This window comes from Colobus angolensis, unplaced genomic scaffold, assembly GCF_000951035.1.
Source record: "Colobus angolensis palliatus isolate OR3802 unplaced genomic scaffold, Cang.pa_1.0 Scaffold24, whole genome shotgun sequence".
In the NCBI taxonomy this organism is placed as follows: domain Eukaryota; kingdom Metazoa; phylum Chordata; class Mammalia; order Primates; family Cercopithecidae; genus Colobus; species Colobus angolensis.
In genome coordinates, this window is record NW_012115599.1 from 2,609,854 (window position 1) to 2,636,234 (window position 26,381).

General features: G+C 40.5%; 1 protein-coding gene across 2 annotated transcripts in view; it reads left to right on the plus strand.

Annotated features, from left to right (window-relative positions):
* Positions 1-878: 878 nt before the first annotated feature.
* PAIP2B (poly(A) binding protein interacting protein 2B) overlaps positions 879-26,381 on the plus strand; it is a 41,377-nt gene continuing 15,874 nt past the window's right edge. Inside the window, exon 1 of one of the 2 annotated variants that reach the window (XM_011945204.1) lies at positions 879-1,051. Coding sequence is in view for 1 of the 2 variants with exons in the window: in XM_011945202.1 (XP_011800592.1) it covers positions 1,582-1,633 (52 nt within the window). In the remaining variant the exon portion in view is untranslated. Of the gene's footprint in view, positions 1,052-1,549; positions 1,634-26,381 lie in introns of those variants that run through there. The other variant, XM_011945202.1, reaches the window with a different exon arrangement.

Here is a 26,381-nt window from a genome sequence, read left to right on the forward strand (position 1 = left end):
GTGATTCTCCTGCCTCAGCCTCCAGAGTAGCTGGGACTACAGGCGCCCACCACCACGCCCACCAGCTAATTTTTGCATTTTTAGTAGAGACGGGGTTTCAACATACTGGCGAGGCTGGTCTCGAACTCCTGATCTTGTGATCCGCCCGCCTCGGCCTCCCAAAGTGCTGGGATTACAGGCGTGAGTCACCGCGCTCGGCCAAGTTTTATTTTTTTAAAGCACTCAAGAAGTTAGGTTTGTTTCTAGAAACGTGGAAGCATCCGTCGGCTTCCTTCCAGCGTCGCTTTGCTTCCTTCCAGCATCCCAAGGAGCCCAACTCCTTAATTTTCCCTACAGAGAATAGCACCAGGTCCGAAGCAGCTTGCATCAAAGCTCTTCCTTTGGTAATTGACAGCTGGGGGAAATCCTACCGAGGCCCACCCCTACCGTCCTCCTTGCAGGCTGACAGGCAAAACTCGGTGGCACTGGCTTCCAGCTCAGCCAATAGAGGAAGCTGGAGCAAGAGCCTGTGTAAACAAACCCAGAGTGCGGTGCCTTGGTCTCCTCCCCAACGAATGGGCCGGGCGCATCCTTGGCCCAATGCCTATCCCAGGCTAGCGTAGCGTCCTTTCAGCCAGTCAGAGCCGGCGTCTCCCACAAGGAGGTGTTCCACCACAGGAAAAAAAAAAAAAAAATGAAGGAAGAGAAAAGACAGACATTAAAACCAATCAGAAGCTGAAACTTCTGAGAGAGTGGGCGGGCACTGCTTCACATTTAGACCAATAAAAACCACATATGCCATTCTAGGTGCCCGAACGGCATCCTCTTCGATCCAATAGACGAATGGGGCGGTGCCCGGTAACCAATGGCTTGGGTTCGGGGGCGGGGCGAGGAGGCAGTGTGCAGTAAGAGGTAACCTGGCAAGTGGAGTGGCGCTTCTCGGGTGCTGTGTTTCACGCTTTGGTACTAAAGGCCGAGACTGTTCTGGCGACGGCGACCTCTACGGCAACGGCTTAAGCTCTCGGAGGAGTGGCAGAGTACGATCTGAAGGAGGGGCTTCTGGTCAGCCCAGGTGGGCTCGGGTGCCCGGGCTGCTGGGGAAAGGACTCGAGGGAAGCGCTGTTCTCCTGGCTCTGGGGGCGCCCTGCGCCTCCCTTTCTGCCACCGTCGGGGCTGTGAGGGGCGGCACGCGCCTGCCCGAGCTCCTGTGGGGAGGGAAAGCGCACGGGATCCCACCTCGCGGCCATCGGCGAAAAGGGGCGTCCGCTGGGGTCAGCCCCTGCCCCTCCGGGGCGATAGCGGGTTTTCGTCCCTTTCCCCCCGCACAGGTGCTCTGTTTCCCCCTCACCCCTACCCCCACCCATGTTCCTGACTCCCCTCAGCGTCCGCCTAACACTCGAACCGGATTCTTGGCCTGAGTCCCATTGCTACCCAGGTGCAACAATGCTAGGCAAATTGACCCGCGCGGCATCCCCCGCCCCTCTCCCCGGGCTGGAGGGGAGGGATTGCGCGTCGTGCCCCTCCCCCATTCGCGGGCCCCTGCGCGTCCTCTGCGATTTTATACTTGCTCCATCTCCCCCTTGACTCCAGCCCTCATTCTTCATGCCTCATTTGCCTGGGAGACGTTCGCCACTTCTCTTGTGCCTTGCAGTCCGTGAGTGAGTCCATCACCCCCGACCAACCTCTAAATTCCATTCTCATCTCTCCAGAAAACTAACATTTTCCACTTGCCTCTTCCAGGCAGCTGGAAGGTGAACCGAGAGAGGCAGAATACGTTGAACAGGGAGTTTGGCAAGGTTGGGAACTTTAATCGGTTTTGTTCATGGTAAACTGTTTTTGCCTTCCTTAAGATGGCATTTGATCATTATACCCGCTCTAGAATCTTTGTCCTAATGCAGTTCTTTTGGTGGTAATTGCTGAAAATGCAGTTGAAAAGGGCTAACTAGAAGGAAGGGATTTAAATTTTGTTACTATTATTTTAAGTAAATTGAACTGGATTATACTTTAAACAGCTTAACTGGGGTTTCTGGGAGTTTGCAGTGTAAGGACCTGGCTACCCTATTTTGTCATAAAATATAGAGCATACTTAGTTGTACAGCACAGTGTGATTTGATCACAGCCAACCTATGAATGGATAATAACAGCATTGAATCTGTTTAAAAACAACGTTCCCTATTCCCTTTTAACCTTCATAGTATATTCGTTTGGTTTCTAGTAACGTCGGTTCTAGCCATATGTTTCTAAGTAACAGCACAAACTATGTTGTGCCTGAGTAAAATTTTACCAATAATTTTATGGGGAAAAGCTAATGCACTGCTCTTAGTTTTGATTAAGATTTTAGATGTTTGAAAATATAAACTCAGATATTGGACGGTGATTATTTTGGAGGTTGGAGGAGATTGAAGTGTTGGGGTAAGACTGATAGGCTCCTTTGGCTACTTGTATATCGGGGTGGGGAGAATATACAAGTTTACAAAATCTTGTAAATTCTCACAGTGCTTAGTTTCCTGACTTTAGAAAAATTGGAATTGTTTTTCCTAGCTTTCAGTGGAGAAATGTAAGCTGTGAGTTTAACATCGTGTTAACTGTGTTTTGGCCAGAATTTTGCAAGCTTTTGTGAAAAAAAAGTATATTGCTTTCCTTATCCTGTTTGTAATGTATATATCAATATGCTTCCTTGTATTTTACTGTGGTAAAATTGTATCTTGCATAGAAAGAAAAATGTCTATTATAGTGAATTAAAAGAAGTCTTTACTCTGAGGTGGCAGCCTTGTCTAATGGACCATATGTTTAAGCCTTGTTAATAAATCACACTACAGCCTAGCACAGTGGTGTGTGCTTGTAATCCCAGCCACTTAGGAGGCTGAGGCAGGAGGATTGCTTGAACCTAGGAGTTTAAGACCAGCCCGGGCAACATAGTGAGACCCCGTCTCAGTCAATCAACCAATTAATCAATTACACTAAAAAGAGCAAGATCTTAAAACTGTTCCAACAAATGACTGGGTGTCTAAAACAATGAAAAGAGTTTATGAGAGTTACAGCAGTCATCAGAGAAAAATCCTGGACAAATTGCAAATCTGTACCAGTTGTGAATTGCTATGACTGAAGCTGAAAACCAAAGTTATTTTTGTACAGTCTTTTTTGGGAATATTTGTGTTTAATAATAACTTGTTTGCAAATTTAGAGGACTCTAGCTATGATTTCTTCTTAGAGACCTTGACCTTGAGGACCTTAGAGACCTTGACCTCACAGTTTAATGGAAGAGAGAACTAGAAACCAATAATTAAATGCAAAGAGTGAGGTTCTGCAGTACAAGGAATATACAGGGTTCAGGGAAGCACGATGGCACCGTGATCCGACCTCATCTTCTACTGCTCTAGACTTTCTGAAGTGCCATTTCCTGAACCTACCTGTTTTTTTCCACCACCTGCACCTCTCTCTGTAGGCACCATTCCTTGCATGCCTTTTGCACACCTCATGTGCCTGGTGAAATTCTGTTTCTTCAAAATCTTGAAGCCTGCCTCTGCCTCATCCAAATAATTGTTTTTGCCTACTTCTCTGTTATTTCTTTATAAATAATTATAGTCGATTCTCATTATTTGCAGTAGTTATATTCCGTAAAGTTGCCAAGAACACTGGATTATCAAATATTCAACCCTTGTTCCCAAGGAAAATATATACGTATATAGATATCTCACATAGATTGCTATCTTAATTCCTAAAAACAACTCATCCTGGTAGATTGAATTTTCTTTATTTACAAAAGAATAAAGGAAGTACAGAAGTGTTAAGCGATTTGCCTGAGGCCACTCCACTAACAGGTGCCAGAGTTAAGATTCAGACTCGTCCAGATGGCCCCAGAGCCAGAGCTGCTTGCACTACGCTGCACTGCCCTCTGCTGTCTCTGTCCTCTGGTCAGTCTTGTATGAGAGCTGAGACGAGGCTGAGGGTCACCTTATTTGATCTTAGCTTGGGATGTGGGCAAGGAGTGACATATTTTTCACTGCTATGTGTATATCCATGAGTCACCTTGAAAGCTCCACAAGTATTAATTTGGGGATTACAAAGACATTTTAGCAAGCAAGCAAATTTGCAAATATGGGATCCACAAATAATGAGGATGAACTGTATTCGTAAGTGACTGCTAGGGTCTGTTTCATGTTAACCCTTTTCCCCAACAATGTGGAGTATTTCTTTAGCTTATTTGATAGTTTGTACATTTATTCATGTATTTATTCATTTATCATATATTCATTTGTTCAGTTTGTTCATTTGTTATATACTAAGCACTTACTATAAGTCAGACTCGGCCGGGCGCGGTGGCTCACGCCTGTAATCCCAGCACTTTACGAAGCCAAGGCAGGTGGATCACGAGGTCAGGAGTTCAATACCAACCTGGCCAGGATGGTGGAACCCTGTCTCTACTAAAAATACAAAAAAATTAGCCAGGAGTGGTGGCAGGCGCTTGTAGTCCCAGCTATTCAGGAGGCTGAGGCAGAGACTTGCTTGAACCCAAGAGGTGGAAGCTGCAGTGAGCCAAGATCGTGCCACTGCACTCCAGCCTGGGCAAGAGTGAGACTCTGCTTCAAAAAAACACAACTTGGTTTTGTTTTTGTTTTTGTTTTTGTTTTTTTGAGATGGAGTTTCGCTCTTGTCGCCCAGGCTGGAGTGCAATGGCACGATCTCAGCTCACTGCAATGTCCGCCTCCTGGGTTCAAGTGATTCTCCTGCCTCAGACTCCAAGTAGCTGGGATTACAGGCTCACACCACCATGCCCAGCTAATTTTTGCATTTTAGTGGAGACAGGGTTTCACCACGTTGGCCAGGCTGGTCTCGATATCCTGACCTCAGGGGATCCATCCACCTTGGCCTCCCAGAGTGCTGGGATTACAGGCGTGAGCCTCTGCATCCAGCCTCAAACTCTGCTTTAATCTGTAGTGAACAAGCTAGAGATTAAGGTCCTGCCCTGTGGATTTTATATTTGCATAAGAAAGACAGATAGCTATGTCAGGAGCTCTGGGGAGAGGCCCAGTCCAGGTTGGAATTATAGATTCACTTGACCAAGGTAAACCTGGTGTGCCTGCTCCTACTTCACATCCCCAGACATATTTCCAGAACATTTCTTTTCTATTTTTGTGTAAAAACTTTTCCTTTTGAGCCTCTCTCCATTGTTGCATGTCAGCCTCTACTTGTCTTTTATTGATTTTGAGGCCACTTGCCCATGTAAGTGGCAGGATACCACAGAAGAATCATGCTGACCTGAGTCTTTGAATTATGGTTCTGCTACCTACCAACTGAGTTCCTTTGGTCAAGCTCTTGGACTTCTGAGCCTGTTTCCTAATTTCAGAAGTGGTATATAATATGTTAGTCCCTGGTGGGTTGCAAGGAAGAGGCACACACATATCAGCTTTGGTGATGAGGGCTGAATGTAAACTTGGATGGGAAGTCATCTAAGCAGCCATATTGTCTCTTGGCCCTAGTATTTTCAAAACCTCATAGAACATTAATTTAGCAGTATTTAGTATTTGAGCTCTGAAGACCTGCCCTCTTTTCCTTCATTCACTCAACATTTGTATTTTCCAAGAGAGAATATCTGATTGGATTAGTCTGTCACCTTCTAAAAACAGAAGACCCCTATTAGGGAGCATTTTGAGCTATGCCATGTCCTTGATGATTGATCTCCCTGAAGTTCAGCCTATATGTTGTCCTTAGCTGAAGCACTGAGCCCTGGTCCAGTCACTTGTGGCCAAAGAAGTAAGGTTGGTTGTATGCATTATCAATCACACAGATATGCTACAGATACGCTTTTTGTGTATGCCACAGTCACACAATAGTTATATTGTGTCTAGAGTTAGTTCCTGCCTGTGGGTTCATGGTCTCACTGACTTCAGGAATGGAGCCCCAGACCTTCGCGGTGAGTGTCACAACTCTTAAGGATGACACAGACCCCAAGAGTGAGCGGTAGCAAGGTTTATTGTGAAGTGTGAAAGAACATGGCTTCCATAGCATGGAAGGGGACCCAAGCAGGTTGCAGCTGCTGGCTCCGTTGGCCAGCTTTTATTCCCTTATTTGTCCCCTCCCGTGTTCCGTTTCTGGCCTATCCCAGAGTGCCCTTTTTTCAATCCTCCCTGCAATTGGCTACTTTTAGGATCCTGCTGATTGGTGCATTTTACAGAGTGCTGATTGGTGCATTTTACAGAGTGCTGATTGGTGTGTTTTACAGAGTGCTGATTGGTGTGTTTTGCAGAACGCTGACTGGTGCATTTTACAATCTTCTTGTAAGACAGGAAAGTTCCCCAAGTCCTCACTCGACTCAGGAAGTCCAGCTGTCCTCACCTCTCAGTATGACTGTAGCATATTCTAAAAGAACCCTTTGGAGAGTTTCTTTAGAAGACAATTGAAAGTATAGAAGTTCTAGAGTTTCATGGCCTTTTGTCCAATTCAAACACTTATCTAATGTAATCATAGATAATTGTTAATAAAGAATCTAACAAGGTAATTGACACATATCAAATAGTCAATACATCTCCCTTTTGGTGTTACATTTAGTATTATAGTGTGGTTATTTGTTCATATGGCTCTTTTTCATACCAGATCATGAGCTCCATGAGGGCAGGGTCTACAGTTTCAACTGTGAGAATTCTGAACTCTTACTGAAAGAATGGGAGAATAGAAAGGCTTCCCAGAGAAGGTAGTATTTAAGCTGATTGTTTAAGGGTGAGTAGGAATCCTTTCCAGGTGAATAAAACCTTGAGACATCATTCCAAACAGAGTCTAGCAGGTGCAAAGGCGCAGAGATAGAGATGATGAAGTTTACTTTTGTGCTCTTTGTATTAGAAATAAGTGTCCTTTGTATTTTTAATACAAAGAGCAAATAAAAACAAAAATTAAAAATCATTTAGAGGAAAAACTATAAATGGGCTTGGCCAGAGGGCATGTCACAATTGAGTTAGCTATGACCATAGACACTCAGTAATGGATGGAAGTTTTAGGGAAAGAGTAAAACATTCTCAGGTTGTTGGCCAAGTATCTAGAACAATTTAGAAATACAGGTAATTGAATTCTGGGAATGATTACACTGTAGTGAAATCATTTACTTCTTCTCTGCCTGTGAAACATTTATGTGTTGCACACTGTTCAGGGTCCTGAAAATGAGACTTCTTCTCAAGGAGCTCATGAGCAATCAAGGGAGACAGATGGGTGAGCAGCTGATTATCATGTGACAGGTGAGGTAATAGAGGTATAACAAAAATGCTATCTAAACAAGAATAATAATTAGTAATATATGGAGTGACGGGGAAAGATTTCTCAAATGAAGCTGGCTGGGCATGATGATGGCTCACGCCTGTAATACCAGCACTTTGGGAGGCAGAGGTGGGAGAATCCAGGAGTTCAAGACCAGCCTGGTCAACAGAGCGAGACCCTGTCTCTATATTTGAAAGAATAAACAAATATTTTTCTAAAAGGAAGTGATATTTGAGCACTGTGGAGCACTATACAAATATAGGACAGACTGAAGGAATGTATCCACCTTAATTTGAGTTAACATTTTAAAATATTTTATATTGCAGAAATAGTACATATTCACTGTTGTGAAATTAGAAATAATTGATTGTCTAGGAGTGGGGTACTACAAAGTACTCCACAGATCCACCATACTGAGACAGTGGTTAGTGCTTTGATAGATTTATTTTGTTTTGTTTTGTTTTTTTTGAGACGGAGTCTCGCTCTGTTGCCCAGGCTGGAGTGCAGTGGCCGGATCTCAGCTCACTGCAAGCTCCGCCTCCCAGGTTTACGCAATTCTCGTGCCTCAGCCTCCCAAGTAGCTGGGACTACAGGTGCCCGCCACCTCGCCCGGCTAGTTTTTTGTGTTTTTTAGTAGAGACGGGGTTTCATCGTGTTAGCCAGGATGGTCTCCATCTCCTGACCTGGTGATCCGCCTATCTCGGCCTCCCAAAGTGCTGGGATTACAGGCTTGAGCCACCACGCCCGGCCTGATTGATTTATTTTATACTTTTTGTCCATATACATGTATTATATACATACATATGCATGGTTAAATAGAAATGGTTCCTCCTAGGTGTTCTGTTTATCCATTTATTTTTATGAAATAAATCCCCAAAGAGTTCATTTGCTTTGTCCAAGGGAATCTTTTGTTACATGCTGCTGTACATAATGAAAACTAAAAAAGGGGCTAACTTTTCAGCCTAGTGACTATGTGGGCTTGTGGTGATTTAAACAGAGGCCTCATGAAAGGCACCTTCAGAAATGAATTTGGTATGTGTAGGTGGTTATGCTTGGCATTATTGTTTGTACTAGTATGATAGGGATGACTTCAGTGCCTGCCATCAGGGAACTAGTTAAGTAAACGATGGTACATCCAAATGATGGAATACTGTGTAGTTGTAAAGAAGAATGAGAAAGACCTATGTACTCATGTAGAAGAACTAGATATCGTGTGTGTTTTTAAAAAAGGAACAAGGAATGGTATATGTATGGTATAGTGTATATGATATGCTACTTTTTGTGTTGAGAGAGAAGAGTAGAATAAGAATATACATGTGTGTTTGCAGAGATAACTTCTGAAATGATATATAAGAAACCAATTAAAAGTGTTTGGCTGTGGAGGGAGAATAGGACTATGAATGGGATTTTGCCACATACATTTATAGATAGTTATATTTTAAATTTTTTTGAACTATGTATTTGTATACATTACCCTTTTAAAAATAAGTGAATGAAGGAATGAAATGGGATTATGAGAACGAGATAAGAAAAAGGTTCTACAGGGCTGCCCATCTTTTTAGTACCCAGCAAATACATAGCAATAACAGCAAAAATTGGAAGAATTGCCCCAGGAAGGTGGAGAGTCAGCCTTTCCTTTGTCTTTTCCTCAATTTCATATATTTTAAAAAATACTCTGAGAACAATAAAACAATTTAAAACAAAAATGTTTCCAGAACTTGTAAAATAAAAGGAATATGGGGCAGCTTTGTGTAGTGCACATCCCGAGAATGGGCTGATTTACCTCAAGAGGCAGGGAGTCAAGCTCTCTAGCCTACATGGGATACATACATGAGAAAAATAAGAAAAAGAATGGATGTGGAAAATAACACTTATCCCTGATTATAAAGGAAATCACATTCTTTTTACAATAATTTAACAAAATATAAAGAAAAACTTTTAGGCTGGGCGCGGTGGCTCACACCTGTAATTCCAGCACTTTGGGAGGCTGAGGCGGGCAGATCACGAGGTCAGGAGATCGAGACCATCCTGGCTAACATGGTGAAACCCCGCCTCTACTAAAAATACAAAAAAAAAAAAAAGTAGCTGGGCATGGTGGCAAGCACCTGTAGTCCCAGCTACAGGAGGTAGGAGAATGGTGTGAACCCGGGAGGCGCAGCTTGCAGTGAGCTGAGATCGCGCCATTGCACTCGACAGAGTAAGATGCTGTCTCAAAAAAAAAAGAAGAAAAAAAAGAAAATGCTTTAATTCTGGCACTCAAAACATTCTGGTTTGCTGCTTTTTATACTTTTTTTATGCATGTAAACATTTTTAAAAGTAGAATCATGAAATATAGTCTTTTGTCACTTACTATATTTTGGGCATGTTTCTGTGGCAGTAAATATATCCTGGCATCATCATTTTTAATAGCTGGCTGTATATTAAGTGAATCATTGCCACTCCAGAGGTGAATTTCCTTATATATACATTTTAATGGACTCGAGCAAGCATTTTTGGACTGAATTCATAGAAGTAGAATTTCTGGAGGAAAATAACAAAAAATAGTTTTAGGGTTTTTAATAGAAATTTTCAAATTATCCTATAGGAAAATGGGTTCAGTATATACTCCCACCAACAGTGACGGAGTTCCAGTTTCCCCCTTCCATTTGTCATCTTTGCTCATCTTTAGGCAGAAAGTCTCATTGTTTTAATTACATTTTCTTTAATTTCTAGTGCTTTTGAGTCTTTTTTAAATGCTTATTGGCCATTTTTATTCTTGTAGGAAGTGCCTATTTCTCCATTGCCTATTTTCTGTTGGAAAGTATTTGTTTTTTTCTGAGTAATTTTATAAAATTATAAAATTTTATCTCTTCTATCATTTTCTTTTTCTGAGTAATTTTAAAGATTTCTTTATAGGCTAAGGATACAAACCTTTTATCTGTCATTGAAGTTACCAAAACTGTCTCCCACTAAGTTGTCCTTTTGCTTTATTTTTTCTTTCTTTTTTTGCTAGCCAAGCTCCAAAGTCGCATTTCACTTTATTTTTATTGGGCTGAATGAAAGCATTTTAACTTAGTGATTTTAGTGTAAACAGGAGTAGAGCAGAATGTAATTATCTAGGTCTCAGTCTGTCACCCAGGCTGGAGTGCAGTGGCATGATCTTAGATCCTGCAGCCTCAAACTCGTGGGCTCAAGTGATTTTCCCGCCTCAGCCTCCCAGATAGCTAGGACTACAGGTATATGCCACCACGCCCAGCAGATTTGAAAAATTTTTTGTAGAGATATGAATTTGCTATGCTGCCCAGGCTGGTCCTGAATTCCTGACTTCAAGTAATCTCCCTCCTTGGCTTGCCAAAGTGCTGGGATTGTAGGCGTGAGCTGTTGCTCCCAGCCCAGAGCTTATTTTTGTTTGCTAGTGGTGTTCTTGGTATCTCTTCATATTTGAGGCTTTGTTGCTAGTGCAAGGTATTACCCTTACCATCTGAGGTTTAAGGGCTTTTGTTTTTAATACTAAATACCGAGCCGTTTAGTTCTGCATCTTTGCAAGTAACATAGTGTGCCTACCAGGACTCTGCTTCATATCCATTGAAAGCAAGAAGCAATACAGTAAAACTTTGCCTGGCTAGAGGCTTTGAAAGAATGGAGTATTCTGGTTTAATTCTGTTAACTTGGAAGTTATGAAGGTGAAAAAAATTCAAAACTTTAATTTCCTGTAGAATGCAATTCAAAAGTATAGACTGGGCGTGGTGGCTCACACCTGTAACCCCAGCACTTTGGGAGGCCCAGGTGGGCAGATCACCTGAGGTCAGGAGTTTGAGACCAGCCTGACCAACATGGTGAAATGGTGAAACCCTGTCTCTACTAAAAATAGAAAAGTTAGCTGGGCATGGTGATGGACTCCTGTAATCCCAGCTACTCAGGAGGCTGAGGCAGGAGAATCACTTGAACTGGGAAGGCAGAGGTTTCAGTGAGCCAAGATCGTGCCACTGCACTCCAGCCTAGACAACAGTGAGACTCCGTCTCAAAAAAAATTAAAATATATATATATAGCCAATAATTCCACTTTTCTTCTCTTAGTAAGTTTGGACATTCGGATCTACTTGGCGTTTTATTATAGAACTCCTAGTGTTCCTGAGACTTACATTGTGAAGATCCTTTTCTAAAACTTTAGATGTAAGAGGATGTAAATGGTATTGTATGAGATCAGGCCGGATGAGAACTGACACCTGTAAATACACTTTTTAGACTAAGTCTCTGATTGCCATTTGTTCTTATTTAACTAATAAAAATAAAACACGTTGGATGGAGGGTGAGAGTAGAAAGGAGATATATGTCTTTTAATTGGATGTCATTATTTCTTATCAAGATAGAATATACAGTATCCCTGGCTTTGGGCCTACAGAAAGAAATACATTTTTCTAAGTGCTATATGCCAGAGGTTCTTGAACACCTGGAGGGCTTATTGCAACACAGATTGCTGGACCCTATTCCAGAGTTTCTGATTCATCAGGTCTAGGGTGGGGCCTGAGAATTCGCATTTATAACAAGTTCTCAGGTGATTCTGATGCTGCTGGTCCAGAGACTACATTTTTGAGAACCACTCTTATATACTAAAAGTTGTAGAACTCTAGAAGAAAGCTGTTTGGTCTGGGATGAGAAGCACGCAGGTTATGGAACAAATCATGACAGATTCAACCCTTGATCCCAGCCTAGTGTGGAGTTCAGGTTACAAGCAATACACAGTGACATAACACAGTTCTTGTTTTTTTATTTTTGGAAGTCATAGCCAAGTATCTAGTGAGAAACTCCGTTTCATTTGCAAGGCTTAGAGAGGCCAGGAGATTCTAGTCAAATAGGATTTAGTGATTAACCCCAAGACAGTAGGAGTTATTTATGTCCTTTTTCTCTCCCCCATCACTTAGCATTTAGCCTTACTTTAGAAGGGCCTTGTATTTTTTAAAACTGGTAAAGAGCTTTGAGTACTTATTAAATTGAAACTTTTGTGTGTTTTTAAAGATATTAGACATGTTTCTTAAGATTATTTTAAACAGTAATGTAGGAGAATAAGAGAAACTTTTTCCAAAAAAGAGAAATCATTGTGATTATTTTATCTTATTGGAATGATAAGATAAAAGACTTGTTGGATAATATAGTCTGCTTCATTAATCATCAAGCATGCTATGGGTTTTCCATTTTTATAGGATTTTTACCTCAACTGAGGTATTACTGGTAATTCTTGTACTCCATTTGAAGATGAAAAATCAAGGCCAAAATCAAAGACCTGGCATAGAAGCTGGATAATGAAGACAGCTTCGAAGGAACACATAGATACACACACACATAGATATACATATATATAAAGTACACACTCATGTATTTTTTAAAGTTTTATTTATTGTTATTATTGTCAGCACAGAGATATCTGCGCTGAACTTAGGCATCATATGTAGAATCTGTAGAATCTTTGGGTTGAAGAGAAAAGAAACTCTGGAAGCCACACCTTTTCATAGAGGAGTTTTGCTTTAACAAGTTTTTCTTGATTGTCAACACTAATTTCTATCGTTCCACGGCTAATAGCCTCAGTTGACCAGCTGGTTCAGCCTAGACTGTTTGAAGGAATAACTAGTATTACAAACAGTGGGTTAGGAAGATTCCCTACTTGGAAACATTCCTGTTTTTCCCCCCTTACCCCTCAGAGAAGAATTTGAGTGAAGAAGGGTAGAACTAGAACCCACAGATTAAACCGGTGGCTCTGAAGCTTGGCTGCACATCAAAAACAACCCAGACTGTTTTCTAGAAAACCATACAGATTTTGCGCCCCACCTTCAGACCATCTGAATTGTGATCTCCTAGGATGGAACCTGTTTGGGAGGTGAGCGGGGGTGGGGGGGTCTGCATTTTTTTTTTGAGACGAAGTCTTGCTCTGTCACCCAGGCTGGAGTATGGTGGCACGATCTTGGTTGGGTCTGCATTTTTTAATAACTTTCCCAGGTAATTTTATGTAGGCTCCTGGACTGTATGCCTCAGATCAGATCAGTGCTAGACCCAGGTGAATTTTCACCAGCTTATTGTGAAATAAGAAATATAAGGACCACATACTATTTTTCGTAACATTAAATTTATTCAGTTTAAAGAATTGTCCTTTGCATTGAATTAAGGCCTTCTTGGGTTTTTTTGGTGCTAAAACATCCTTTTATAGAATGATGTTGATGAGGATGTTTTTACCATCTTTGTATGGTTTTTAATTGGAATCCTATATTGTCCTCAATATTTTTTAAAATCTCCTGGTTTATGAAATCCTAAACACTGAGTGCCTCTGATCTAATCATCCTTGGAAATTGTTTTTTAAATTCTTTGGAATACAGGTCCATAGAGGGTCCAAAGCCCTTGGAACTAGACAACTCTCAGAATTCAGAATTTTTCAGGTTTAGGAAGATGCTTTCTCTGTATTACGAATGCCTCGGTGTGTCTGGAGCAACATCCTTAGTCACATACATTAATATTTCTAAGCAAAACAGGAGTATTCACACTAAGTGAGTAGATAAAGGCTGTATATAGCTTCATATCAGTTCAGGCCAAATTTTACTGTCCTGTAAGTTTTGACATAAAACATATGAAAAATTCATGGTTTTTAGAGCCGTTTGGATATTGGAATTGTGCATAATGGATTGTAGACCTATTTGGAGGATTGCTTTCTCGTCCTAAAAGTATTAGCAAGCTTCAAATTAAATGGAGCTTCATATGTTCATGGTAGGGAATGTAATTTATTTTGATTTAAATAAGCTACCATATGCTGTGATTGGTTTGTGTTTTCCTTCCAAAGACCTCAGTACTTTTGTTGAATAGCATTTTTCTTCAGCATGGTTCCCCGAACCCCATTTGTAATATTTGAGATCAAATCAGAGTTTTCTATTATAGCCTTTCTGGACCTAAAGTGGGAAGTGTGAGAGTATGGGGTAGTCACTACATGGGAGTGGTTAAGAACATGGGCTTTGGGACCAGAAAGACCTAAGCTTAAGCACCAATTCTAGTACTACTAGGTTATACTTTAGGCAAGGTGTTTAATGAATCTCTGGTGGCTCATGCCTGTAATCCTAGCTACTTGAGAGGATGAGGCAGGAGGATCACTTGAGCCTAGAAGTTCAAGTCCAGTCTGGACATCACAGTGAGACCCCTTTCTCTAAAAAAAAGTTTTAAATAAATAAATGAAAGGCAGAGTATTTATATGAAAAAAATTGGGAGACTAATAGTCCCTGCCTTGTGGGATTGTTACGAAGATTAAAAGAAAGACTGTTACTGAAGTACTTAGAAGAGCTATTATTTTATTGCCATTCTTTCCACCTTGTATTTGGATAGATTACCATACTTGTTTTTTCTGTGTAACTTGATTGTCCAGTGGGGTTCTCATTCCCTTTGAGGCCTAGAGAAACTTGTCTTAAATGCTTTCCCAATTCATAAATCGGGACAAGTCCCCAGTTCATACTAAGTCTTGCCGTTGCAATTTAGACATAAAATCTGCCTCTTGAGTGGTTTCCACACCAGAAAATCCACACACTCCTGAATTTTATATGGGCCTGATAGTCTTACTGAAAATTGGAAGTCTTAAGGTGTAGTCCATTTTACACAGTGTGAGGCCTTTCATACTCTGAGATGTACGACTCTTGACTTTTCTTCTTCACTCTGTCTAGCACTGTGCCCTCATTAGCCAGATAAATGTTCCCCTTTCTCCCAGGAAATGTTCTGACCTTACCCTGGTTCCTCAAGGACCCTCTTTCTCCCCCAGATTAACTTTCAAAGAGCTTTTCCAACCCAAAATGACACCCTTCCTGAAAAGATTTCCGGTGGATACTGTTTTCGCTACCTCATTACAGATGTGTTATGCTGCTTGGCTCCCCTCTCCCCACTTAGCTGTGGCAAACCTTTATTTCCAGAAATATGTCAAATAAAATGAACATGTGATCCCTTTTTGTGATTTTTGTTGGGATTCACTGTATGGATTTCTTCTAGTTTAGATAATTACACTGTGGCAAGCTTTTATTCTTAGCATACAGCAGATGAAGAGAATGTTATAGTCACTTGGTGTTTTTTTTTTTTTTTTTTTTTTTTTTTTTTTTTTTGAGACGGAGTCTCCCTCTGTCGCCCAGGCTGGAGTGCAGTGGCGCGATCTCGGCTCACTGCAAGCTCCGCCTCCCGGGTTTACGCCATTCTCCTGCCTCAGCCTCCAGAGTAGCTGGGACTACAGGCGCCCGCCATCTCGCCCGGCTAGTTTTTTGTATTTTTTAGTAGAGACGGGGTTTCACCGTGTAGACCAGGATGGTCTCGATCTCCTGACCTCGTGATCCACCCGTCTCGGCCTCCCAAAGTGCTGGGATTACAGGCTTGAGCCACCGTGCCTGGCCCACTTGGTGTTATTAATGCTAAAATAGTAAACAAGAACACAACATTTTCTAGATTAGAAGTGTTCCCCCCCTCCCCCCCTGGCCAGGCACAGTGGCTCACATCTGTAATCTGGCGCTTTGGGAGGCTGAGGCAGGAGGATTGCTTGAAGCCAGGCGTTTGAGACCAGCCTGGGCAACATAGCAAGATCCCTTCTCTTAAAAAAAAATTAGCCATGCCTGGTGGTGCACACCTGTAGTCTTAGCTAGTTGGGAGGCTGAGGTGGGAGGATTGCCTGAGACTGGGAGTTCAGTGCTGCAGTGAGCCATTATTGCACCACTGCGCTCCAGCCTGGTCTACAGAGTGAGACTCTGTCTCTATAAAAATCAAAAAATAGTCTGGGCATAGTGGTTCATGCCTGTTATCCCAGCACTTTGGGAGGCTGAGGCAGGAGGATCACTTGAGTCCAGGAGTTCAAGACCAGCCTGGGCAACATAGATGCCATCTCTACTAAAAAATATATAAATAAGTGTTTTTTAATCCCTCTTGAGTAACTTGATTTGTCAAAAACAGATTCCAGAGTAGTGCTGTCACTGACTGTGGGGAATAACTGTTCATACTCAACAAAGAGTGCTCACTCACAGATCCTAACCCCTAAGGGCATGGGCTTCCTGCCTAGGAAATGAGATTTAGAATACAGCATTCTAAAAATGACAGTTAATCAACAGATTATTTATTAAGGACCTGGTGGGTGCACAGAGGCATGCTGGAAGCTATAAAGGACTTGATTCTTGCCCTCAAGAAACTTCCAAGATTATAGACTAGTCCCAAAACAAATAATGAGTGATACTCTCTCAAATATACATATAATCAAATGTGAGAGGGAGGTGAAGATGGGGAAGACCTTAGGCTCGGAGATTGTATTCAGGCTTTTATAGTGGCATTTCTTTGATATAATTATGCATTTGAAAAACAAATTGTCATCATATCAGTCTGAAATGTATAGAGATACATGTTGGTGAGAAAAGCTTTTTATATATAATAATTTACCCATAGGGATGTTTTTGATTAACGTTATCTGTTAAAGACTTGACAATATTTCCCCCATTAATAGTCTATGTCTTTTTGGAGCTGATCTGGAGAAGTCGAGGACCATGTGCTAATTGCTATTTGATGTTATTCTAGGAGGACAGTTGATTGGCTTTGGGGCGAGGAGTTGGAACTTGAGGACTAGAAGGCAGGTCTGAATCTAGAAATCTTGCCACTGACTTTTGGCAAGTCTTTTGATTCTACCTTTGAAACTGCCTTTAAATGCCTTGTGGAGTATATTTTATGACTGTTCTGTACATATCCAGTAGAATGATAGTGATATCACAGAACATCCTTGGGGCGTTGTTTCTAAAAGTTTGGGATTGTTAATAGTTACCAGATTAAAAATGTATGTAATATGTGTAATAAAGATAACAATACGTAAATTTGGGAAATGCTTAGTAAATTAAACAGGACTTTTCAGAAAAATGAATTTACACATGGCCATGATTTTTTTTTCCCCCAAAGAACATTCACAAGACTGTAGTTTGTAGAACACTAGTTTGGGAACTGTTGGTGTAGGAATTAGGGTAATTAGGATTTGGACTATTCCAGGTAGAGGTTATCACTATATTTGAGGAATTGTTCTTAAGCCTTTAGTCTTTCTATATATCAGAATTACCTATAGCAAATTAACAAGCAGAAATACAAAAATTGGACCTTGGCTCAGGCCTAGCAAATCAGAATATCTGCAAAGTATGGATGTGGAAAAACTTCCAGGCGATTCTATATACTCCTAAGACTGAAAACCGCTCAATTAGAATAGACCTTCTTGCCACTTGCTAAATGCAGTCTTTTTTTGGAGACAAGTCTTGCTCTTGTCCCCCAGGCTGGAGTGCGAAGGCACAATCTCAGCTCACTGCAACCTCCGCCTCCTGGGTTCAAGCGATTATCCTGCCTCCCTGCACCCCCCACCTCCCCGAGTAGCTGGGATTACAGCCGCCTGCCACCACACCTGGCTAACTTTTGTATTTTTAGTAGAGATGGGGTTTCACCATGTTGGCCAGCCTGGTCTAGAACCCCTGACCTCAGGTGATGCACCTGCCTCGGCCTCCCAAAGTGCTAGGATTACAGGCATGAGCCACCACGCCTGGCCAGCTAAATACATTCTTAATCCTATTTGAGTATGCTTCTGTTTTGTTTTCTTGGGTCTGGTCCAGGGACTAGACTGTTGCTGTAATTAAGTTCAGTTTTATTATTCTTCCCAGAGTATCTGTATCCCAATTTTCAGATTCCATTTCATCAGCGGGGCAAACTTATAGGTCAGTATAGGACAAGTTTTAAACATTAATGAAAAAGAGATTGGATTGTATTTATATTGTCTTTCTTATCTGGCAGTCTTGAGTTTAATTTAGAAAATGCCTCTATTTGTAATTTACCTTTGTTTTGATATATTTTACAAATGTAGAGATCACATAAGTGATTTTCCTCTTTTTCCTGACTTCCTTGTCAACTAAAACGTTTTTGAAAACTTCTTGTTAACTTGTAATTGCAGGTAAGCTCCATTTTCTGTTTGCTTAAGCTCACTGACGTCATATTTGCAAGCACTGTTCTTGCATCAAATGGAAGATAACCAATGGAACATTTGTGCATTGAGGTCAATATAGGAAGGCTTAGCAGAATGACTACTTAATTTGTTTTCTGTTAATGTCCATGCAGCTTCTCTGGGAATAAATGAAATGGAAGTATGTGGGACAAAATCATTCTAATTCAAGATTTACCTGGAACCTTTTTTTTTTTCTTTTTTTTATTATTATTATACTTTAAGTTCTAGGGTACAAGTGCACAACGTGCAGGTTTGTTACATGTGTATACATGTGCCATGTTGGTGTGCTGCACCCATTAACTCATCATTTACATTAGGTATATCTCTTAATGCTATCCCTCCCCGCTCCCCCCACCCCATGACAGGCCCCAGTGTGTGATGTTCCCCTTCCTGTGTCCAAGTGTTCTCATTGTTTAGTTCCTACCTATGAGTGAGAACATGCGGTGTTTGGTTTTCTGTTCTTGTGATAGTTTGCTGAGAATGATGGTTTCCAGCTGCATCCATGTCCATACAAAGGACATGAACTCATCCTTTTTTATGGCTGCATTGTATTCCATGGTGTATATGTGCCACATTTTCCTTATTCAGTCTGTCATTGATGGACATTTGGGTTGGTTACCTGTAACCTTTAAAAAAAAATTCTATATACATGTCATATGTCTCCTCACCCCACCAAAAACTGAACTACTCCCCCTTTCTCTTTTTTTCCTTGATCCTTCACCAAATAATGGAGAAAATCTGATGGGTTTATTTACTTAGTAAAAGAAAATCTTGTAAAACAAGGAGACAGAGAAATTATCTTAGTGCAAAGTATGACATGCTATATAAAAATATGTTCTGGCTGGGTGTGGTGGCTCACGCCTACAATCCCAGCACTTTGGGAGGCTGAAACGGGCAGATCACGAGGTCAGGAGATCAAGACCATCCTGGCTAACACAGTGAAACCCTGTCTCTACTAAAAATACAAAAAGTTAGCTGGGCGTGGTGACTCGCGCCTGTAGTCCCAGCTACTCAGGAGGCTGAGGTAGGAGAATTGCCTGAACCGAGGAGGTGGAGGTTGCAGTGAGCCAAAATCGCGCCATTGCACTCCAGCCTGGCGTGACAGAGTGAGACTCCATCTCAAAAAAAAGAAAAAGAAAAAGTTCTATGTGTTTTAAAAGACTTTATAAAATTATCTCTTGTATTGCTTATGTAGCTTTAAAATGTTCATTTGTGTTTGTGTATGTGTGTGACCCTGTGAAAAATTAGAAGAATAAACAAAAAGTTAGAAAGTTGGAGTTTGATGCATTAATCCAGCAGCTGTCTGGGCAGACCAACTTACACTTGGGGGATATAAGCATTCCTGCCACCAGGGAAGTGAGATTTCCTACTGTGGAGTAAGGATGTTTCATGTGGCTTTGTAATGGATAAAATCTTTCTCCTGATGCTCTTCCCACTGCTCTGATTTCATGCTCACCATGCAACCATCTTTTACTAATTAAGCATCCCAGGCATTTGGATTTTGAATGGTGGGAATGTATTAGCTATTCGAAAATAAACAAATATTCCCTTCTGCTTTCCCAGGACGTACACTATCAACTATACCTTCTCTCTCCTGTATGTATAACCTGTCCCTCTCCACTAGACCCTTTCTATGAACATTTAAACATGAACTAGACTTTCCGTGGACTTCATACCACTCCAGTTTCTGTCTGTTCCTGCCTCTTCCCTTGGCAGCTGGACTCTGAGTTATCTCATACTTGGTATCACCTACGATTCATCCTACCTCCATTTGGCTTTCATTCTCATTTTTCTCCATGGAAACTGCTCTCATTAAGGTCATCAGAGATTCCATGGTCCTGAATTCTATGGACACTTCTCAGTTTTCCTCCTACTTGACCTTTCAGCAGCCTTCTGTATTCCTACTTTACTGGAATTGGATTCATTCCCTGTGGCTGCTGTAACAAATTACCACAAATTGGTGTCTTAAAATAACATTTATTCTCTCATAGTTCTGGAGGCCAGAAGTCCAAAGTCAAGGCATCAGGAGGGCCACTTTCCCTCTGGAGGCTCTAGGGGAGAATTTGTTCTTTGCCTTTTCCAAATTCTTTTGACTGTGGGCATTCCTTGATTTGTGGCCACACCACTCCAATCTCTGCCTCCATGGTCACATTGCCTCCTCCTCTTCTCTGTGTATGTTAAATCTCCCTCTGCTTTTCTCTTATATACCTATCATTGAATTGAGGGCCCACCTGAATAATTCAGGATGATCTCCTTATCTTAAAGTCCTTAATTATATATACAGACACCCTTTTTTCCAAATAAGGTAGGCTTCACAGATTCCATGGATTAGGACATGGACATATATATTTTGGGGGGCTACCATTTAATCCATCGACATCTGTGATGTCACACTCTTCTGATTGTCTTCTCAACACTGCTTCTCAGTTTCCTTTTCATGTTGCCTTCCTTCTCTACTTGATGTGTGTGTGTGTGTGTGTGTGTGTGTGTGTGTGTGTGTGTGACAGAGTCTCGCTCTGTCACCCAATCTGGAATGCAATGGCGCGATCTCAGCTCACTACAACCTCCAAATCCCAGGTCCAAGCGATTCTCCTGCCTCAGCCTCCGAGTAGCTGGGATTACTGGCATGCACCAACACACTCAGCTAATTTTTGTCTTTTTAGTAGAGATGGAGTTTCAACATGTTGGCCAGACTGGTCTCTAACTCCTGACCTCAAGTGATACACCTCTCTTGGCCTCCCAACGTGTTGGGATTACAGGCGTGAGCCACAGCGCCCGGCTTCTACCTGACTTTTTAAAATGTTCACACACATCAGTGCTGGGTCATGGACCCTCTTCTCATCTCACTTTGCATTTTCTCCATAGGCAGTATCTTCTATTCCTATGACTTCAGTTACCATTTATATAAATGACTACTCCAACTTTCTATATTTAGGCAGACTTTCCTATTCTTGGTGCATACAGCCAACCTACTTAACGTCACCATTTGAGTGTTTCAGAAGCATTGCAAATTTAACATGTCCAAAATAGAACTCATCACCTTTTTTACCCCCACGCCCCTATCACCACCCAAGAAAAGTTTGCCCTTCCCACAGAGTTCCTTAGCTCAGTGAATGACATTACCATCCACCCAGTTGCTTGTGCCAAAATTATCCTTGATATTTCCCTCACTCTGACTCCCCACATCTAGTTCATCACCAGAAACCTCCTAAAATAGTTTTAGAGTCTACCTCCTTTCTTCTTACTGCCATCATCTTAGTTCAAGCAGCTACCCTTTTTTCATCTCAATTGGAACAACAGCTTCCTTACCAGTCTCTCATTATTAACTCTCTGTCTCTCCAATCCATTTTCCACATGGCAGCCTGAGTGATCTCAAAATATGTCGAATCATGCTACAATGCATTATAAGGAATTTGAGAACTCCTTATAATGGCTTCTATTATTTAGGATGAAATCCAAAATCCTTCATGTAGTCTCTTAAGGTCCTGAATGATCTGATCTGGCCCCACCTGCCTCTCCAACTTCATCTCTCTTCCTTGTCATTCTCCAGCTATATACATATCTACCTTCTTGTAGTTCCCGAAAGTTCCCTCCTGCCTTTGATTCATTGTACATCCTTTTCTCTCTCATCCCTATTGCTAGTAAACTTATATTCTTTAGGTGTCGATGAAAATGTTTCTTGCTCAGGGAAACCTTTCTGAACCATCCCCCTGTCCTGGACTAGATTGGGCCCCCTGTTGTTTTCTAATAGTCCCTTTTATAGCATGGATCATAATTATTTTTAACTATTTTCTTGTCTCTCTCCTGAGAGAACGTAAATATCACCAGGGCAAGGGCTGTGTACCTATCAAAGCAACAGTCAAGCACAGTGCCTCAGCACTGAGGGTCAGTAGGCACTCGGATATTAATGAGTGAGTAGATTTATGATCTTAGTTGTTAAGATGTAGCTGAGAGAAAGCAAAACCCGAATCCAGTGGCAGAATATTTGAAATAAAATTTAAAGCTGTCGTCCACAATATTTACTTTTTAAAATGGTATTAACCAGACTGAAGAAAGTAATGAAACTGTAGGAAACAAAATAGGAGGGACTAGTTTTTATTTCAGTTGTTCAGTAGACTTTTTCCAGGTAATTCAGTCAAAAGTCCTAAGTAATCTTAGCAAACTGTTATCATAGGCACATTGCAGGTTTGTAACTTCTGAAAAATATTATTTAAGTTCAAAGAATAGCTAGTTTTTGGTATGAGCATGTTGGATCTGAAAGTTGTGGGTGTTTTAAGTGTTAAACTGATGAAGCATGTATCCTTGAAATATCCTAGATACATTAAAAGTCCTGGAGTTCTTTCTGACTTGGAACGGAAGTCCGTATTTCAAGCCACATATTTTAGACACAAATATGTCTTGACCCTTGACCATGATAGTGCCAACTCAAATGCTTGGCAGGCCTTAGCACCCTTGTATTGACTATTAACCAGGTTGCGAGCTTTCCCATTTTCAGCCAAAGTGACAACTGTTATTTCTTATTTTCAGCATGTGTGACATGTGTATAAGAGGGAAAGTGGGGTGAAGGGGAAATAAGTTTCAAATTGTTCTTAGATTTCAAGATGCAATATAATCACAGACCAGACACAAACTCCTTTATCTACTGTTGAGGTCTAAATCTTACAGAACTGCTTCTCAGGCAGTGACCTATTTCAAATTGCACATTTGTCTTCTTGATAGATAAAAAGATATTGTAACATAGTGGTTTGTGTGGCAGAGTTAATTGCCAGTGTTTTTTGACTACCTGTATAAGCTATTGTTAGGTGACAGCTTTCCCCAGAGCTTAGCAGGTTAAAACAACAAATATTTATTATTTCATAATTTCTGTGCATCAGGAATCTAGGAGTAGTTTGGCAGAGTGCCTGTGCTTGAGACTCTTACAGAGTTGCAGTCAAGCTGTCGTCTGGGTCTGCTATGTCATCTGAAGGCTTGACTGGGAGGAAAATGCACTTCTAAGCTCACTTACATGGTGGTTCATTTCCTTGTACCATGAGCCTCTCTGTAATGTAACTCACGACGTGGCAACCATCAGCCTCTTAACCCGATTTATGTAACCAAGCATTCCTCCCATCTCTGGAAAGTTTGGGCATGTTTTCGTTGTCCTCACTACACTAGACTTTCATCCTTGAAGTGGATGAGGATCAAGTGAAATAATGAATGTGAAATGGTGAAATGGAATGGCTAGAGATACACAGTGCTCAAGCATGGACAGTGACCTGGGAAAGAGCTGGAAACAGAAAGAAAATGTTATGTGAAACTGGAAGCAGGAACTTCAGGGAAGTTGTGATGATCCTGTCTTCCCTCGTGTCTTCCCCAAGTTGGAAACATCCAAATGCCTTCCCTAGGAGTTACCAGTCTCCAGCAAAAATCTCCCTATTGCCACCTAGCTACTAAAGCCAGGGCACATTAAGCAGCAGTTTACTCACACCCAGCAGGGCCCACAAAACAGTGTTGTTCTTGAACTATGTGCCTTAAAGTGTGGGTATGAAAGTGCTTTATTAATTTTTAAACAGTATAAAAATTAAGTTGTTGGAATGCTGCTGTTTGGAAACACCAAACTTTCTAATTGTTTGGAAAACACAGGTTGAATAGTACAAAATACAAATCAACACTGTATAATCTAAGAGAATCACTTGCCTAGTATTGACGATACCATATCAGTGTTTTCAGCTTCTGTGAAGTATTTGCATTAAGTTCAGTAACAGTTTTCGTCGAGTTTATGGTAATTCCCCTCTCCCTTTCTCATGAATAAGCACATCCTGGAATTTGCTATCTGTGCTCCACCTTGCTCTTGAATTAGAAGGGTTTTTTTTTTTTTTTTTTTTTCTTGCTTCCTTTGCCTTCCCTTTCCCTTTTTCCTTACAATCATGTGCACTCAGGACTTATTTTTGGGCACAGGAAGATATTTTTTTAAAAAACTGAACTCTAATTTCTGCTTCCGTGTAGTGATTTTCCATATTGATGGTGAGAAGTCAGTGTGCTAGTTGCAAACAACTGCTATTTTTTAAAAAACTGAACTCTAATTTCTGCTTCTGTGTAGTGATTTTCCATATTGATGGTGAGAAGTCAGTGTGCTAGTTGCAAACAACTGCCAAATCTTTGGAAATAATAGTACAGTATATCTTGCTATCTAGCAAGGTTCAGGACCTTTAAGAGTCTCTGTGCTTAGGAATACCCCACTTACTTACAGGGCAAATACTGTTGCCCTGGCATTTAGAACAGCCTTGCTTCTATCATTGTTATGCTACAGATGGAAGTGGTAAAAATAAAGAACTGATTTCTTCCCCTGTATAGCTTATGAAATTATTATTGTGGATCTGTATTTGGAATAGACATTGATTTCTTTTGTTTCTGTTTAAAATATGTTAAACAGATATATTTCATACTGGTAGCCTTATTTAAACCTACAGTGATTTAAATGGGTTCTATCTTAAATGAATTATTTTAGAACTATGTACCACTGAGTTGTTTTTCCATCTATTCTTTACTCTTCACAATTTTACCTTGTCTTTTTAGTATATTACATTTCTAATATCCATAACAGGTTAGGAAATTGCAAAACAAAACAAACAAAAAACAAAAACAAAAAAACTTTAAAGAGAATGAAGAAAGAATATTTTACTGCATCCAGAAGCAGAAAATAACTTATTCACGAGTGTTGCCGAAATGGAAAGAACCCCTAGGAAATAATTTGTTAAAACTTAAACAAGCCTCAAGGAAGGTGGGGGTCGGGGTAGAGATGGAGTCAAGGTTGAAGGGAGATGAGTTAGAGAGGGAAAGTTGCCTAAATACAATTAAGCCTCAGGTATTTATGGAACTCCTAATATTGTGGTGAGTTACAAAATCTATTAAACTCAATCTTGCTTGTCAGGAATTGAGAATCTAATTGGAAGGAGAAAAATTATGCATATGAAACAACAAGTAGTGTACTAAGTACAGAAGGGAAGTGGTGAATAAGTAAAGGAAAGTAGTGAATGAAGACTGGAATGATTTTTGAGGAATTGTTAAGATTTAGAAGAATAACAGAAAAAGATATATTTGAAATGATAGCAAAAACATCAAAATGGGTTTAGAAGTCAAAATAAACAATTTCATTTACATACAATTTTACAAAGCTGTAGACAGAAACATATACATGAGCTAGAAAAAAATTAAGGCCAGCAAAAATTGCCACTAAAAAATTAAATATAATGAATAACATAAACTTTCTTTTAAATTATTTTATAAAAAATAAAAATTATAACAAATATAATACATGCTTTTACAAAAGATAAGGAAAAGATATATACCCCAGTAGAAAAATGGGCAAAGTACTTTAGCAGTAAATAAGAAATATAAATGGCCAGTAAACATATCTTAAGATAATCAGCCTCAGTAAAAATTAAAGAAATGTAAAAAAATGCAAGTTTTATCTTACGAGATTAGCAATGGTTTAGAAAATAATACTCATGATTAATACCCGTTTCCATTGGGAAACGGGCACTTCCACACTACTGGTGGGAATTTAAATTCTTATGGTAGTGTGGCAATGCCAAGAGCCTTAAAAAAGAGAACATAACTCTCCAATGTAACAGCTCTATTTCTAGGAGATATCCTAAATAAATAATTAGAAAAGACCTTGATAAAGCAGAACCTTTATAAACAGAAACATTGGAAACACCCCCAAAAGATAGTATGGCTATATTATTAAATAACATAGGAATGAGAAAAAGCAAATGATGGGGCATCTTGTATCACATGATCCTATTACTATTGAGAATGGATACTTGGGAAATATGTGTGTATGTTTGTGTCTACACAAACGTCTGGGAATTCAGGAAGGTTATATGCACCACATTGTTAATTGTTCTTAACTCTGGATGACTGGACAACAGGTGACTTTTGTTTTTTCCATTTTGCTTATCAATATAAACGTATTTTTTAATACATTTTAAAGAAAAACAGCTTGAGAATTAGAATAAGGAGTAGGTACTTACAATGTTCATTAAGAATGCATTTTCTCTATCTATTAGATGTTAAGGAAGCTGTAATGATCTTCACTAGGTTCCAGGACCTACAGAAATTTGGCATGGGAAGATTCCCACCCCTCCCACCCCTGTCCCACTTGCCTAGAAAGACTAAGTGAGCC